Raw genomic sequence first — 17,159 nt, 5'->3', positions numbered from 1 at the left:
CGAATCATCGGTGAACGAAACTGTGGCAGCTACAACCACTGTACGACAAGTACGCGGTGATTACAGCTGACAATGATTATGAGAGACCTAGTAAGGTTGAGTGTTGCTGAGTTCAACGAGCCCCAGTCGATGATTTTGACAAGATTGTTATCTCTGACAGTGGTGCCTTTCGCCCGGGCGTTACACAGACCGAATGAAGAGCAGATATGATGAAGAGAAAGTGAGAGTAGCATGGTTCACATAGAAAAAGGATGATGTGGAAAGTAACGCAGATATTTGGGCGATCACGACGTTGGTTTTTCGTGTCTGAAAAAATCGCTCAGCTGTAACACCCTTCCGGTGCCTAGCTGCCATGCTACCCGAAGGAAGCACGAGGGTTGGGATACTGCCAGGTTGCCCAAGCCTAGACTGGGGAGGTCGAGAGGCAGAGGTCAGGTTCGAACCACAGACCTTCCTTCAGTAAATTTGCGCTCCAACCACTTGAGTCGTGTCTGAAAGATGACGTCATCCGTTAGTACTTGCATACAACACTTATCCAAGAGATCTCCAAGCCAAATCCCCAAGTATGGATGCAGACCTAACCCAGAAAATCACTGAAGAAGCAGACCTTGGTTCGATGCGGGAGAATTTCATTAAGCAACATCAATAGATCTTTAGTAGCTTACATGTGGCCTTCCTGGATGCCTTTTGGATCTTTGCTATGGTTTTTCGATCTCTCTAAAGAACCAACCACGGTGTTCTTCGGTTGCTTTAGTCGATCGGTCGTTTTTCGTTTGCAATGCTTCGATTGTTTATCTATATTCCTGCCCAAAACACGTGAGCCTTACTGACTTGGTGACCTTGGCTTGCCTGGGTTGATCCGCAGGTGTGCTCTGTGAACTACTTGAATGATTGGTCATCAGAATTTGAACCGAATTTGGACAGTTACTGGCTAATTGTGTTGCCTTGTAACCTCTTGATATCACCAGAACTTCTGCATATTCCCTATGTGTACAGTTTGGCGTCGCCGACCCGGTCAACCGCCTTCAAAATGCCGAAGACAACCACATTTATTCCACCAAAAGCGTCCAGAGAGAAAGTCCAAACATCTGACAGTTTGAATAGTACATCACCCCTAGAAGTGGTGATGCCTGGACTCTTACCATATTTGTAGTCGCCCATAAGAGCGCTGTGTTAAACGAGGAGTTGTTTGGTCAGGATTCTTCAATAACTTTGGACGAAATTGGGGATGGGGCCGGTATTTGTTGGGATCAGAATGGGAGCCACATTCGGGAATGGGAAGGACAAGTGAATTTATTCAGCCTGAAGGAAGAACACCAACTGCTTGCCAGTTTTGGACTCACTCCCTCCTCGTTCAACTGTAACACCCTTTCGGTGCCTAGCTGCCATGCCACCCGGAGGAAGCACGAGGGCTGGGATACTGTCAGGTTGCCCAGACCTAGACAGGGAAGTCGATTGGCAGAGGTCGAGTTCGAACCACGGACCTTCCGGTCAGTAAATTCGCGCTCCAACCACTTGGGCCGTCTCGCCCACTCCCTCCCGGTGGCATCGTGAGGCTGTTTTGAACTTGGGCACTTTGTCCTTAGGTAACCCATACTGGTCACACCCTTACACAACCACCCATTTCCAAACCATAGTCCCTTTTGATCCACATTTTGGAGATACGCCCACACTAAACAATCGTTCTGATTTATCGGAAATCGAATAAACGGGAAAAATGGGTGTGCTGAATGACACACATAGTCTACCGACGTGATAATTAAAAAAAACGGTTTGTACTGTTTATTATGGTGTATTATTGCTAGGTGACAATATAACGTCAAAACAACCAGTTGGGCTCAGGGAGTGCTAGTCCATGTTTGCCATGCAGTATATTCATCAGTAAGTTTTCGCACTAATCATTCCTGGCGACGGTGATTTTTGAATATATTTCAACTGTTTTCTGAGCGCCCTCTCCATGGGCTCGATTGTAATCAGACGTTATCCAAATCCTTCCACATTAGCGCCGTGGAACCCGTGAGATTTTGGTAGACCCTTGTGGGGACGCGGAAGTTGCTGCGGAGGGTGCTTATCTGGCAGCGTTCGTCTACGACGAACTGAAGTCTATCGCCAGGCAGACTATCAAACCCCACATCACGTGCTACACAAACCACTTGGCCTCATCATCATCCGGGGCATCAGTCAAGGAAGAGTGAGTCCCTTATGCATATCGTTTTTTCTATCTGACTTGTTTTTTATTTCTGTCCCAACGAGCTATCAACGAACTTGGAATTAACTCAAAGTCAATGCGTGCGGTCACCAAAAACCATTTTGGTGGTTTGTTCTCCTCTATACAGTTTCCTTCAGTGTAGGTCTTGTGTCTTGCTAAACGGTAGTGCAACTTTGTATCGGTCCCTTGGCTTCCTGCTCCGCCCACTGTGGTATATCAAAAGACACGATAGCCCTACACAGCCCATCATGGAGACAAAGGAAAATTGTTACAACTGTATTTATAGGGTAGTCACAGAGTGTTCCACAAGGTCGTGCTAGAATCACTGTGAGGGGCGAGAAGCGTCGAGTCAAAGATGCTCGATCCGGATAGGCTGGCATTCTGACCAATCAGAGCATGCCTTCGTTTGGTCCATGTCCTGCACGTGACACATGCGCCCAAATGATGTGGTGTTCGGTTATTAGGGACGGCTGGCCTCTGTACAGTAGGATTTGCTATTTATGGTGGCATTGAATGTAATGACATCGATGGAGTTCATATGTGGCCCACTCAAGATTGTTCCAGTAAGCCGTCCAATTCCCTGCCTGTTCGTTTTCTTTCTACTTGCCTAGCATGCTGGCAGCATGGGAACGAGGCAGAATCCTGGCCATGTCTCAAAACTTGGCGCGTAAGTGGATGGAAATGCCAGCCAACTATCTCCCCCCCAGCGCTTTTGCCCAACATGTCGCTTCCGTGTTCGACGGTATGTCGCAAGTACGCACGAACATCCGGAGTTCGGAATGGTGTCGCGAACATCGCATGAATGGGTTGCTATCTGTAGGGGCTGGGTCTCGTCGTCACGTGGCTTTCGTGGAGATTGTATACGAGGTAAGTCACATGATGTTAGGGGGTCGATTCACCCTGTCGTTGTTTTGTCCAGCCCTTCCTCTACTGCAGGTGGCTCTACGGGATTTTGCGATTTTTTGTTCCCGTTCCTGTCAAATTCGCGAAATTTTTCATCCCCATCCGACTAACATCCAACCGCACCTTTCGAAATAATCAGGAGATTGGCCCCTCCAAAACTTTAATAGTTCTTTTTGTCTCAAAAGACTGCTTACAGAAACGCTGTTATGTTGAACAATTCATCCAAGATGTCTCCCCGCTCCTTCCAGGGTAACCCTGCTCGATGCAAGGACCATGTGGCGCTAGTTGGCAAAGGAGTCACGTTTGATTCTGGCGGCATTTCATTGAAACGCTCCACTGGAATGGAGGAAATGAGAGCTGATATGGGTGAGTATTCTTTTGTGTATTACCACATCTGGTTTTTCTTAGGTCGGCGTTCGATCAGTAAATCCATAATCGGTAACCGTTCGGTTGTAACATCCTTTCGGTGCGTAACTGTTATGCCACCAGAGGGCAGCAGGAGGGCTGACACACTGCCAAGTTGACCAGGCCTAGACAGGGACAGTCGAGATGCCGGGGGTTCGTCATTAGATTGGGACGGTGACCACTGATCCTTCTCATACCCAGTGTCCGGCATGGGTTTTATAGTTCTCGCAGTGAATATCACCATCCTTCTTTGTTGATGCTGATACTTAACCTTATCGAGTTTCTTTCGAAAGACACTGATCCTTTACCCAGTGTCCGGCATGGGTTTTATAGTTCTCGCAGTGAATATCACCATCCTTCTTTGTTGATGCTGATACTTAACCTTATCGAGTTTCTTTCGAAAGACACTGATCTATAAAAAATCGTTCACCTGTAGCGCCATTTCGGTGCCTAGCTGCCGTGTTACCCGAAGGAAGTACGAGGGCTGGGATACTGCCGGGTAGCCCAAGTTGAGACAGGGGAAGTCGAGAGGGGGAGGTCGGGTTCGAACCATGGATCTTCCGGTCAGTAACCACTCCAGCCATCTCGCCCCTCCCCCCGAAAGACATTGAGTTGGAGAAGGACCACAAAGCCGACTTTTGCGGGTGTCCCGAGCTGCCTACGCTTCTAGGCTGGCGTTTCTGGCTTCCCATTACGCCTTTGTGACTGGTTTAACTGGTAACCTCTTATTGGGTTCTCATCTTCTTACTTAAGGGAGAGAGAGACTTCCGGTTTGAATAAGAATAGCTTTTGGTGTTGATGATGTCCACACCATGACTGCCGAAGACGATCTGAGCAAATATCTTTCTGGCTTATGGGCTGCCATGTCATTTTTGGCAAACACCGACAAGGCTGCGTAGCTCGCGATAAAACCACGTTGGTTTACATTGCTACATACGTTCGCAATTGAATCGCTCCCTCCTTTTAAATATTTATCACGTTAGACTGAATTGATTTGTGTATAAAGTCGCTTTGTATCGTATGTACTCACTTGAAAACCATCTGAATCTCTCGTTTATGCTGTTTTGAGCAGCCTTATGAGTAGTATATTACGTCTACACTTGTCACTTCATCGAACATCGTACTGCCCAACTTCTTTGATTACAAATGATTTCAGCTACATCTCTTCCGCTTGTAGCCCCGCAACTTCACAACCGTACTGTAGTCTGAAACACGCACTTTTTCAGAATTCAACAGAATGCCTTTTTGATGCTACAAGTAGTTCTGGTGTTTGAGTTTCTCCCGTTGACTTCATCATCTACAGCAACCTGCACCATCTACTACCATCAGGAATTACGAGATGCATATAGTGTTCCACAACCCCTAATATCTTTCCCTATAAGCACATTGGAGGGGCGAGATGGCTCAACTGGTTAAAACGCGAATTTAATGACCGAAAGATCCGTGGTTCGAACCCGACCTCTGCCTCTCGACTTCCTTTGTCTAGGCTTGGGTAACCTGGCAGTATCTCAGCCCTCGTGCATCCTTCGTGTGGCCTGGCAGCTAAGTACCCAAAGGGTGTTACAGCTGAATGATTTTTTTTACATTTTGTGGGTGCGGAATACTTGCTGAATTATTTGGATAGCCCCGGCTGACTCTTTAGCAGCGCTTGCGCTTTCTTCCCTTCGGTATGGATACCATGTCGTCTGCCTCGATCGTCGTTTGCAGAGACTTTGGGATCCACGTCATTATTTCAGTGGCCAATTAAGACGCAACTAGAGGCGGAGGTGAACTTTGAAAAGGCTCTGCATGGCAGTCTATGAATAGGCCTGTCTTCCTCGAATCGTAGCGATGGTCGCGCTCTGATGTTAATCGTTGTCTGACCTGAATATACAATGTTGTCTGTTGGAAGTCACTTCCGACACCGCTACAGGGTTAGATAAATGGTGACCTTGTTAATTTGCTTCGCCAATAGGGGGCGAGATGGCAGGTGGTTAGTGCGCGAAGGCCTGTGGTTCGAACTTGACCTCTGCCTCTCGACTTCCCTGGCAGTATCCCAGATCTCATGCCTCCTTCCGGTGGGCACCGGAAGGTTGTTACCACTGAACGTTAGCTGATGAGGAACTAGTCCAAGGCGAACAGCGCAAATTCCATCGCCTCCGCTCCACATAGATGCCAGCAAGCCGTATTTTGTACCAGCTAATGCTAGCTTGATGCCTCCCCTGCAACAAAGCATATCTCACATCTACAGTTTGCTCACTCATCCCATTCACAAAGACTCATCGGAACAACAGAAGATAGGACAACTCGCTTTGTAAGTCTTCTCATACAGTTGCTTGAGAACCCAACGACGGTCGAGGTCCATGCCACATTGTGTTGTCAGACTTTCGGACGCCAGGGCACAACAGTGTTGGCCAACACCATCGATTCTGATGTATATTGATACAGTGCGCATAAAACTTCCGTGAGGGGGCGCGTTTTTCGACCGCTAGTTACATCGTTTTACGCGTTGAAAAGCGCTGGAATCTGCTGTCCATACTAGGATCTCTGTCGGCCCCAGTATGGTCCGTTCTTCGCACACCAATGCTAAGTCTAAATGATGGAATGCATGCAAGATTCTGTCAGTGCTAATCAAACAAACCAAGGACAAAGGACTTGCAATCGGCCGTGGACGCTCGCAGTTCTTTCGGGGATACTTTTTTGTCTAAATGTCAGTGACAGCATCGACGTTGTGCTGGAATTGTCGGGTGTATCATAGATTTGACAACTTTGGTGAATGTTACCCATTTCGAACCACCCTGGGGCCCAAGTGGTTAGAGCGCGAATTTACTCACTGGAAGATCTGTGGTTCAAACCCGACCTCTGCCTCTCGACTTCCCCTCTTTAGGCGTGGGCAACCTGTAGTGCACTTGCCCTCGTGTTTCCTTCGGGTGGCCTGACAGTTAGGTACCAAATGGTTGTTACAAGTGAATTATTATTATTATTGTTATTATTAGATGTTTCACTCTTCTGCTTTGTTCACAGGTGGATTATTATTAGACGTTTCACTCTTCTGCTTTGTTCACAGGTGGTGCTGCTGTCGTGGCGTCCACCGTGTTTGGTCTGGCTTCTTTCGGTGCCCCGATTAACGTGCGTGCCTATCTCCCGCTGTGCGAGAACATGCCAGGTGGTGGAGCAATGCGACCTGGTGATGTCATTCGGATGGCTAACGGTTTAACCGTTCAGGTAAGTCAATCTCTGTCTCTCCGTTGTCCATGGTTCTCCGTCACCAAGCGGTTTGGTCGCCGTCTTGGACGTGTCATACCGGCTTTATGGAATGACACACCAAACTTCTATTTACCGGCATAACTGTCTGTATGTTTCTCTGACGCCCGTCCTGTTCATCGGCGTGATCTCATTGCTATAATGTGGAAATCACGCTATGTTATTCCTGTTAATGTATGAGGATAACTTATCCTACCCTGCGCACCACCGCCATTAACCCACACTAACACTACCATGAATTGGTGGAGATTTGATGTTCACCAATCCCGGGTTTACAGCATCTCCGGTGTCCTGCACGCACTACCACTTTCAGCTCAGTGTGTGCACATGTCCGGCGGTTTAACCACTTTCTGACCAGTAGACACGTTTCAGAACCATAACTCGTGTGGATCGACGAACTAAATAGTGAGTTTCACGAGAGTTGTGCAACGGGCACCTCCATCGAAGAATGTGTCCAGCACCAGAAGCTGCGTTGGTTGGGACATGTGTTGCGTGTATGCCTGGTCATCGTTTGCCGTAGAGAGTACTGTTTTTCATGTCCAATTCAGAGTGGTGTAAACAGAGAGGTGGCTAACCCTTGACCCGGCAGAGGGGTATGAAAGAAACCACGAAACGTTTGGGTGCTGTCGGTGCTGTTCGCCTTCCAGAACGGGGACCGCGTGTTCGTCATTGCGCCTGGTTGGAGACACTACAGATGTCGGTGGCGTTCTTGTTATCAATTTCTATCCAGATTCCCTGAATGAGTGCTTGGAGGTGTAGGCACCTCGGACTGATTGTGTTAAGCTAGCACTAAGGCCCTTCTCCGTCCACCTTTTGTTCACAACAAGGCTTTGAAACATCGGTGGTGAGCACTAATGTCACGCTGTCAATAATAATGACGATGATAATGAGCAGATACGTCTTGGACCCTATTCCGTTCCTTAGACAGAGCGAAGTGTCTACAGATGTTGGGTAGCTAGTTGATGTGCCTGAACCTCGCCGCATCAATAAGTTAGCTTTATTTATATATTTCTGAAATAACAGCAGATATTCCGGTTGTCAGGACGGATCACAGACCAATGTAAAATTGCTTTTTAGCGATTGAACCTGGATGATCTGTTTCATTAATCAATCGGCCACGTATTCCCGCTACAACTTCGGAATTCGGTTCACTGGAAGCGTTCAGCTGTAGCACCCTTTCGGTGCCTAACTGCCATGCCACCCGAAGGTTGCACGAGCGCTGGGATACTGCCAGGTTACCCAAGCCTAGACAGGGGAAGTCGAGAGGCAGGGGTCGGGTTCGAACCACGGCTCTTCTGGTCAGTAAATTCGCGCTCTAACCACTTCGGCCATCTCACTGGACAAGTGTGCCAAAGTCTTCTCGCCAAAGCAATTAGGTGTTTGACTCAGGCTTCATATACCGAACTTGTTTTGTATTAGTTTCCTATCGCAGCACTCCCTGCTTATTGCTTTCAGGTGGACAATACCGATGCAGAAGGTCGACTCATCCTCGCCGATGCCCTACACATTGCCTGTAAACATCCGGACTTTGTTGGTGAAGAGCCGTCTTTGATCATAGATGTCGCCACCCTGACAGGCGCGATTAGCGCTGCTCTGGGAGACGAATTTACCGGAGTCTTTTCGAACCACGCTGCTAGTCGTAAAGCCACAGCCACAATCTGGCAGTCCACTAAAGCCCCATCTTCTCCTCTGGCTACGGAGACTGAGGAGGAGGATGTGGAGCCCATCGAGGATACCGAAGACGAGGAAGACGTGGAAGTCGGGTTGCAGATCGAACAGCCACTCATGAGGCTGTCTGCAGGTCGAGGACCGACCTTGTGGGATTGTTTGCGTACAAGTGCAACCATACGCGGGGACCGAGTGTGGAATCTCCCTCTTCTCTCCACCATACCTTTATGCGAGCAAGCACACCTAGCAGACTTGATGAATGTCGCTGGCGTTTCGAACGCGAAGAAGGGTGGTTCAGGTACAGCGGCTGCCTTTCTCAATGTGAGTCCGCATTCGTCCTATTTGGTCCCGACCTTCCTTAAAATTGGTATACCATCCTTATTTGGTCCGTGACTTCCTTTATCTTTTCCTTCTTCCAGTTTTTTGTCCCCAAGCACATTCCCTGGATGCATTTGGACATTGCTGGAGTGATGAAACCCGACCTCCGACAAGGGTACATGCGCAAAGGAATGGCGGGTTAGTTCTGTGTGTATTTTCTCTTCACGAAATGGTCCGAACGCCGCTTGATGTTTTCGTCCTAACGAGTGCCAGAAGAACAAACCATCGTCTGGTGGCTTCCGGATAGATTGGATCACTAACTAACGACCCCTTCATTGTCACGTTGTTCCAAACAACGTTCACTCTTAGTGAGCACCAAGTCAGGTTCAGCACTCCGGGCTGTAGCTTACCGTCTATTTTCGCCGCTCAACTGTACTTTTTCACCTAGTACCAATGAAGGAAACCGTAAAGCAAAGTGCTCCCGGCATATTTTGTGTCTTGATTACCGGTCTTACTGGACCGTGTAGCATTTTGTTGAAAAAATCAAACGAGGGAATAGTTTGAATCTGCTATCGACGCCGTTTTGCTGACTTATCCATCCAAAGTTCGACTAACCCATGAGCGGGTTATGAGTGCTCTCCCCTCACACTCCAGGCCGCTCTACGCCGGCGGTTCTGGTTGAATCCCGGCTTCTTTTTCGAGAGCGACCATCCCAAGCCGAGAGAAAGCTAACTCGACTCATGCATACACTCAATCGATCGTTCTGTCTCCCCCCTCCTCCATTGTAAAATGTAAGGCCAGTCGAGCATTTTTTCAAACCCGTCGGCATTTCTCTGACAGTTCATGAAAACAGAGGTTGTGCTTTTCCAGGACGGAAAACTCAGCTATTGAAACCACATCTCTTGAAGAGAAGGTTGTGCGCTAGCGTTGGCGAGTGCGGTTCACTTATTACTGACTTGTAGTCAGTGTTTAAGGTGTAAACTTACTGACCGGAAGGTCCGTGGTTCGAACCCAATCCATTATACGGAATGAACGCGGAAACCGAAATATCAGAATCGTCCGGCGTAACACACTCTCAGCGCCTAGCCGCGATGCCACTCGAAGGGAGAACGAAGGCTGAGTTTCTGTTAGGTTGCAGATGCAGTCGAGATGCCGTGGTTGGGTTCGAACTACAGACCTTCCGGTTAGAAAGTTCGCTCCTTGATCACCGACCTTTCTCGAGCTCTGCCCTAGCCATCATATCAAATTGTGTCTGTGTGCTCGGGATCATCCCCTATGCGTGATGATGACCATAGCTTGTTTTTGGAAGAGAGACCGTACTTCACAGTCCAATCCCTCTCACTGCTTCGTTCACCAGGACTTTTGAGTTATCAGGCACGGGTCGTACTGAAAGGACCTCCAAACCTTTTGATGCTTTGATACTACAGGCAGGTTCCATGAAAATCCTGTAGGTAGTTTCCACTTTTTGGTCAAGGAAACCAGTAAATTTTTCCCTACTATTGAGCGCGCGTTAGAAGCATCATCAGATCGGTTTCCGCGAGTTCCCGTCTTAACTCACCACTCGGTTGTCTTCATTTCTAGCCTACAGAACTAAATACCATGTGGGAATGGGTTACTTAAACACCGTGTAGTGATGATACAGTCATACGAAAATATTCACCACACATTTTCTTCCTGCAGGTCGGCCTACCAGAACGCTGATCGAGTTTCTACAACGACTGAGCCGAATCTAGTGCGAGTTTTTATTCCTCCTGGAAGCTCTCAATCCTTTGTATAGAACACTTGATGAATCCACCACTGGATACCCCTCACGACTATTTTACAGTATTGCGGACCATCTCGGGTCACCAGCAGTTTGGATAACTTTTTTTTGACGAAAATCTTACTTGTAAATTTTTTTCTCTTCTTCGTCTTATACTCCGTGGGATCTTCTGAGGTTTACCGTCCTCTGTTCGTTTCTCAAAATGCATCCAACCATATGACCCCCCTCCCGTGTGGAAAGAAAGCGTCGTTGACCTGACGTTTTCGGAAACGCGTTGCCACGCTAAGCCCGAAATTTAAGCCAGTGACGATGAGTAAGCCTATCCAAGCCCTCAACATTACCAATCTGAAATAGTGATACTCGTAACAAAGTGGCAATGCTCATCGCCTTTTCAGAATGATCTCACTTTGCTTTCAGGATGAAATCTCAACTAATTCCCGATTGATGTGTCGTCAACTGGGCACCGAGTAATTATTTGCTTATTTACTTATACTACTGAAAACGTGGTCAGTAACTTGTTTTCCAAAAGCAGAGACTGCCCCATGGGCTTTTTCTGGTTCAAGGATGATTAGTTAAAGTGAACTATTCCCGAGAACGTACCAGTGCGTGGAGTACTAGAAGCAGTTTCAGAATAATGTCGGTGCGTATACGATATCAGAAGTCCAGACTTCTTATTAGAAAATTAGTCTTTCGTGCTCATCCGCTGTGTAGCGAAGACACCTATTCGGATACACTGACCACACTCTGTTGGCATTTGATTTCGATTCTTCACCCAGGCTGTCGATAGCGCAAATGCCAAGTTTGAGGAGGATAGGCAGTTAATTCTTCTTAACTCCCGTCACTTGCGTATGTTCTCGTGTGTTTTTCATCTGAAAGAGGGATCTTGCGGTCCTCTAAGCCAAATCAATGTGATTGACATGCTTTGAAACTATTTAATTACCTTTAACTAAGCGGTCTTTTTTTGGGGGCTAGGTTTGGTCATGGACAAATAGGATATCAATTGGTTGTTGATGACCTTCTAACTTGAAAACTTGGTGCCTGTCTTCTATCCAGTTCACGTCGGTCTTGATTCTCAGTGCATGTTTCGCTTGCATTGTTGTTTGTCCAACACATGTCAATCAACAATCCAAGAAGAAGCCTGTTCGACTACGATCTCCGATCATTTTTCCCGTTTTTAGGATTCCTGGAATTGATTGTGTTACGTCAATCTGTCAATCTCGTTTCCCAGCGTGACACTCGATGTGTTTAGACACAAAATCCACTGGACACGTGCTGCTAGGAATAGTTCGAAACATTTGTTTTCCCTTCAAGGTCAAATTTGTTTATACGAACTTCAGAACTCTCGATAAAAGTCTAGTAAACACTCGTCGATGGATGGGACTGCTTGGAAACTGAGACTAGTGTGGCTGACTAGCTTCAGAACGGAATTTAGTTCACAAACCGGATAGAAATCTCCGCTGGTTTCTACATCGTTGCTACGCAAAAAAATCGAGTACGCCCAAACAATTTACGATCATCTGTTCCCCCCTATCTTGTCGGTCGTAGTTGTTAGTTACGCTTTTGGTGTCAAAGTGGCGATCGATGGATGAGAAGACTGCGTCGGGACAGGCCTTTAGAAGTTTACCACTGCACCTCGTGGACATTCGTTCGATAGGACACTGCAACTCGAGTGGTTTCTGTTCGGTTAAAACAACCTCGAAGACAAATAGAGGGCACATTCCTACTCACAAAACGATTATGTGACGATCATAGGAAAGCGCACCACGACACCAGCGTGACTGCCACTTTCTCACCATTGGTAGACATGCCTCGGTCAAATTGGTACTGATTGACGCGCGGTTTTCGGTCGCAAAAAGGCGCTACGTAGAAATAAGCAATATGAAACAGCTCAACATTGCTGCCTCTGTCGTCATAAGTTGCGTCGTCGCGTTTTGTCGCCCTTACCTGAGTATGGCAAAGTAGGATTTACATAACTGTTTCGGATGACAGGTCGCGGAAACTGTCGTTCATCAAGCAATTCGTTATGTAAGTCTTTAGTTGCATACTTAGTATTGTGGCCATAGGGGAGATTTCTTTCCTCACTTTAACCAAACCTACTTTCAAGACACTCCGATTCAATTTGATTCTCGCTGATCAAGTGTAGAGTGCGTCGAGGTTGCTTCTCATTGTTCCCCTATCCCCTCTATGAAAAAATCTCTTCGAGGACATATTTCGTTGATGAGGAGACTCGTAAGTGTTATGTGTTCTGTCACAGGACCACGGGAAATTTGTTCTCTGTTATGCAAGAATACCCACGCGACGAAACGGAGGACCAAGTCCAAAACAGATGAAAAAATTCCTGAAGTGGGTAAGCAGGTGAGAAACTCTGATCACGTGAACCGTCTACTCGAGAAACTTGTCGCTTGTAATTTTATGGGGGGAAATGTGTTTTAGTGTAAAAATAGGATTCAGGGGTTGTTATAACAGAGGTTAGCCAGATCGAATCAATTGTGACCGAATGTAATTCACCGTTGTTGCTTTCCCGATAATCGACCGAAATGTTCCGTTCCATGTCAGGGAGCGAGTGTTTTGATTCAAAACCAAAGAACGTTAGTTGCGTTCCTTGCCCGCTTGAACTACGTTCGCTCGTGGTTAGTCCATTCCGTGATTGGTTCTGAGAAAACGGGAGTCAAACGATCCGTTCGCTCGAAGTTTACAGCTCTTTTCACCTGAAGTACGGAAAAAAGCGATTTGGTCATGGGATTCCTCGAGTTTGTCTTCAATGATTAACCGAAGGTCGGCTTCTAAAATCTGCATCACTTTAAGCGTGTTGGTCGCTTCTTTTTGTTCTGCGTGACATAGAAACTACAAACTCAACATCGAACTTCGTATTATGTCATTTTTAATTGGCTTTAATGTGGAAAGACCTTTATTGGAAAACCTAGTTTCAGTATTGAATATACAGACCCCCCTGGGACCTCCTCCAAAGTAACAAAGTAGAAACTGTATACATACGTCAAGCAAAACAGTAGATGGTCACTTCGTTGGAGGGTATTTTTTTAAAACTCAGAACGATCACCCTAGGAGTCTCTGTTGATTTTCGCATTCATAGAAACTTAGCACCATTATAAAAAAGCATTTCTCCGTCGGTGTGCACAGAATGGAAAGCGTCCGGAAGCCAGCCGCACTAAATAACCGAATACCACGTCGGCTAGACTGATACGATGCCTACGTGCCATGAACTGGACGAAACCACATCCTGATTGGTCAGAGTGCCAGCCAATCAAAATCGGTGCTTCTCGCCCACGAAGTTCCTAGCGTGACCTTGCGGAACATACTACGATAACCCTATAAATAGCTGTAGCAATGTTTCTTTGCCTCTATAAAGGACCGTTTCAAGTTACCATGCCCAGCATGCACGAGAGAATGTTTTGTCGCAAGCTGTTTACTTTGACTCCGAGAATTTTTTTTCGGAAATTTCCACTTCGTAAGAGAAAACTGCGTGCGCAATACAAAGAAGATAGACCTGGTAGTCAGGTACCAATTTACACAATTCTCCAGTATAACTGCACGCTGGCCGTTCAATTCAGTAGACGCAATAAATTGAGGAATTCGAGAATATACCGCTCGGTCGCTTTGTTGGGAGTCGTACCTCAACATGTCTTATTTTATTGGATTGGTTTCACCGTACTCTTCAAACGACCGTTCAGACAAACGAGTTGCTATGACTCTTCTCGTCGCGCCGGTCATTTTTCGGCCCGACAGCCAGTTGCTATGTCAGACGGCCTATATAAATGCTTTGTCAGGCCTGAAAAGAGCATTCATTTAGCTGACTCGTTTGTGCCACTGTTGTGTTGAATCACTGTGTATTCCAACTAGGAGTCTTTCGTACCAGAATTTATCTTACCAAGATATCTTGTTTGTATGTTGTCCTTCATGAGCACTGGCTTACGGAAACACGATTTCCAGTCGGACAGTTGTTTGTTCAGTCCGGCAACAGTTTGAGCACTTGTGTAGAGTTTCGACGAAGGCACTATTCACTCTCATTAAATAGGTCACTGGAGAAAACCTTGGGACACGTAGGTTTGGTGCCTATGTTTTCAAATGTTCAACTGTACTTAAACGTCGCGATGAGAGGTACCGCAGCAACCGAGGCGGGAACAATCGGTCAACGTGATTTCGTGTGTTTGAAAGCCATGATCCAAGAGAGAAAAAACTATGTTCGCGTGAGATGGTCACCGGACACCATCTTTCAATTAGCCAAGTGACGCAAATGGCCGGATGTCTTCAAATTCGTGTAGCAACCAACGTCCCATCTGCGCATTCCTTGGGTGAACAGCCCACGTGCCGAAAAAGGCACGTGGGTGTTTGTCTAATTCCTGATCCACCTCAAGACATCTAAAAACGACTTTTGTCAGACCATTGGCGTTTTAAACGCACTGCTCTGTTGTAATATCCAAGACATCGGGTTTGTTTGAGACAAAACACTGTCGGTGTGAAAAGAGACAGGCATAACCCTAAAGAAATATTCACTATTAGCGAAGATGCGTTCAATTATATGACTTTCGTGATACTGGTACAAGTAGCTGAATTGGCTACATCAGTCAGGTATAAGTGGACCGAGAATATCATGGGTACCTGCCCATAGTTACCTCACCTAATTTGAATTGTAAGTACGATGCTTGAAGGGCATTTTTAGGCTACAAAGAAGAATAAACACAAGAATCCTGAAGTGCGAGGGGGGAAGAAACGCATCACTTCTGGGGAGAATCAAACTCACCCACTGATCTGATCCGATTGTATCTGAGTCGATCCGTTGTATCTGTTAGCTCTGGTGTAGCACTTCAAACGGCTCGTGCATACCTTGCGTATGCTCACTCACCGATCGATCGGTCAATCGATTCACCGTGTTGTTTGTTCATGGTTGGCCCCGACGAACGAATTGTTGAGTGCGTTGCGCTTTAATCTAACTTGCGTCATTTCGTAACACGGATGTTTCCGCCTCGTGAAGTGTGCTGGTTAATTTGCGTTTCATATTGTGCCGTTTAATGTCTTGCAACCTCTGTCTGTAGCATGATTATGGTGAATGTGTGATCATCATGCACACCGCAATATATACAAGAATTAAGGTGCTGTCAAGGTAGCAAACCCCAACTAGTGAAAGGCCAAATGAACAGTTGCAGACTGTTGAACTTGGAAGCAAAACTCGCATTTGCATCTCGTTGGCAAAAACAATACCCGTTTTCTTCTCGAACGCGTATTCTTGAATATTTCTGGATATTTATTGACTGTTATTCAAATGCAAGCAAATGCTACAAAGCNTACAGACTGTTGAACACGGAAGCAAAACTCGCCTATGAATCTTGTTGGCAAAAACAATACCCGTCTTCTTCTTGAACGCGTATTTTTGAACCTTTCTGGATATTCATTGACAGTTGTTCAAATGCAAGCAAATGCTACAAAGCGACTCCACAAATTCCGTAATAGAACTCACTTTCCAAGAGACGCGAAGCGGATTTAGGAGAAAACACTACTCGCATGTCCCATCAGTAGTATTCACCGGCACAGTAGTATTATGACCTATGAGCTTTTTTTCAAGTTTTCACTAGACTCTTGCCCAACTCGTTACCAGTTCACACCTAACCAGCTTATTACAGCTAGTAATTCGTTGTTTTTTCCACCGAACTTGCGAAGAGAAATTCAGAAAACTGGGCTTCCGCACCTGGGCGGGTTCTCGTCTGTTCGGTGACGTGCCGTGCTTAGTGGTCGTAGGAGAAGCCTACAAACAGTACTTCATGCCGCGCAGACATGAGAACTATTTAGCCCCAATCGAATGCGTTATCGACAAACAAATACACTCATTTGCACACAAATTTGGTTCTGACGGGGGAATCAAGTGGATTCAGCTGGGTCACTACTTCGTGATGATCCACACTAATTGATCAACTCAAACAAGAGCTAATCTAGATGTAAGCCCTCGAGGGGTTTTCAGCAACCCTGTGAGCAATGTATCACCTTCACAAAATTTGTGTACAAACAGCCAACCACCTGGCGTTTGCAGAAAATGCTGGTATATTAAGGTGTAAGAGGTTGAACAAGCACATCATTTACGTCTTGAATAATTATTCCGTTCGCTTTGGGATCTGCGAACAAGAATATGTCGCATCACGTAATCGAGGCCAAAAGCGTCAGAAGCTTGTGAAACATCGTTGTATGCCTGCAGTTTTCAAGTCAGGGGACGTAACATAACATAGAAGGTGGAACATAAGGTTGACAGAAACTCGGGGACTGCGCCTACCTGATGAGCCCAAAGTNTCGTGGGCTGTCGCCGGATTTTCAGCAACCTTATGAGTAGTACATTACAAAGATATACATGTGTCGCGATATCTCGAATATCGTAGCGACTGAAACATGAGGCGGCCTGGTGCAGCAGATTCAGTTGCCTGGGAACATCACAAACGAGAGATTCAGCTAGGTTCCAGGTGAGTCTCTCGAAAGACCAAATTAGTTTGCAAACGAGTGTATATTCGCTAATTCCGTGCAATTTGGTTTCAAGTAGAAACTAAGGTTGACTGAAACTCGAGGACTGCGCCTACCTGATGAGCTCCAAGAGGGGCGAAACCTGTCATGGGCTGTCGACGAATTTCCAGCAAACTTATGAGTAGTGCATTA

The 17,159-nt window shown here is 46.4% G+C and overlaps 2 protein-coding genes across 2 annotated transcripts in view; one reads left to right on the top strand and one right to left on the bottom strand.

The window, feature by feature from the left end:
• T265_08268 (hypothetical protein) overlaps window positions 1-524 on the bottom strand; it is a gene marked incomplete at both ends in the record, with an annotated part of 4,957 nt that extends 4,433 nt beyond the window's left edge. Inside the window, 2 exons of the mRNA XM_009174016.1 lie at window positions 241-403; window positions 451-524. Coding sequence (XP_009172280.1) covers window positions 241-403; window positions 451-524 — 237 coding nt within the window. The remainder of the gene's footprint in view (window positions 1-240; window positions 404-450) is intronic.
• T265_08267 (hypothetical protein) overlaps window positions 1-14,755 on the top strand; it is a gene marked incomplete at both ends in the record, with an annotated part of 47,841 nt that extends 33,086 nt beyond the window's left edge. The window contains 8 exons of the mRNA XM_009174015.1: window positions 2,004-2,191; window positions 2,821-3,076; window positions 3,361-3,478; window positions 6,564-6,721; window positions 8,216-8,749; window positions 8,848-8,944; window positions 12,763-12,851; window positions 14,399-14,755. Of these exons, the coding sequence (XP_009172279.1) occupies window positions 2,004-2,191; window positions 2,821-3,076; window positions 3,361-3,478; window positions 6,564-6,721; window positions 8,216-8,749; window positions 8,848-8,944; window positions 12,763-12,851; window positions 14,399-14,755 (1,797 nt within the window). The remainder of the gene's footprint in view (window positions 1-2,003; window positions 2,192-2,820; window positions 3,077-3,360; window positions 3,479-6,563; window positions 6,722-8,215; window positions 8,750-8,847; window positions 8,945-12,762; window positions 12,852-14,398) is intronic.
• Between the last annotated feature and the right edge of the window lie 2,404 nt (window positions 14,756-17,159).

This window comes from Opisthorchis viverrini (genome assembly GCF_000715545.1).
Source record: "Opisthorchis viverrini unplaced genomic scaffold opera_v5_210, whole genome shotgun sequence".
In the NCBI taxonomy this organism is placed as follows: domain Eukaryota; kingdom Metazoa; phylum Platyhelminthes; class Trematoda; order Opisthorchiida; family Opisthorchiidae; genus Opisthorchis; species Opisthorchis viverrini.
The sequence above is the reverse complement of the archived record's forward strand: the minus strand, read 5'-3'. Positions and strand labels throughout refer to the sequence as shown.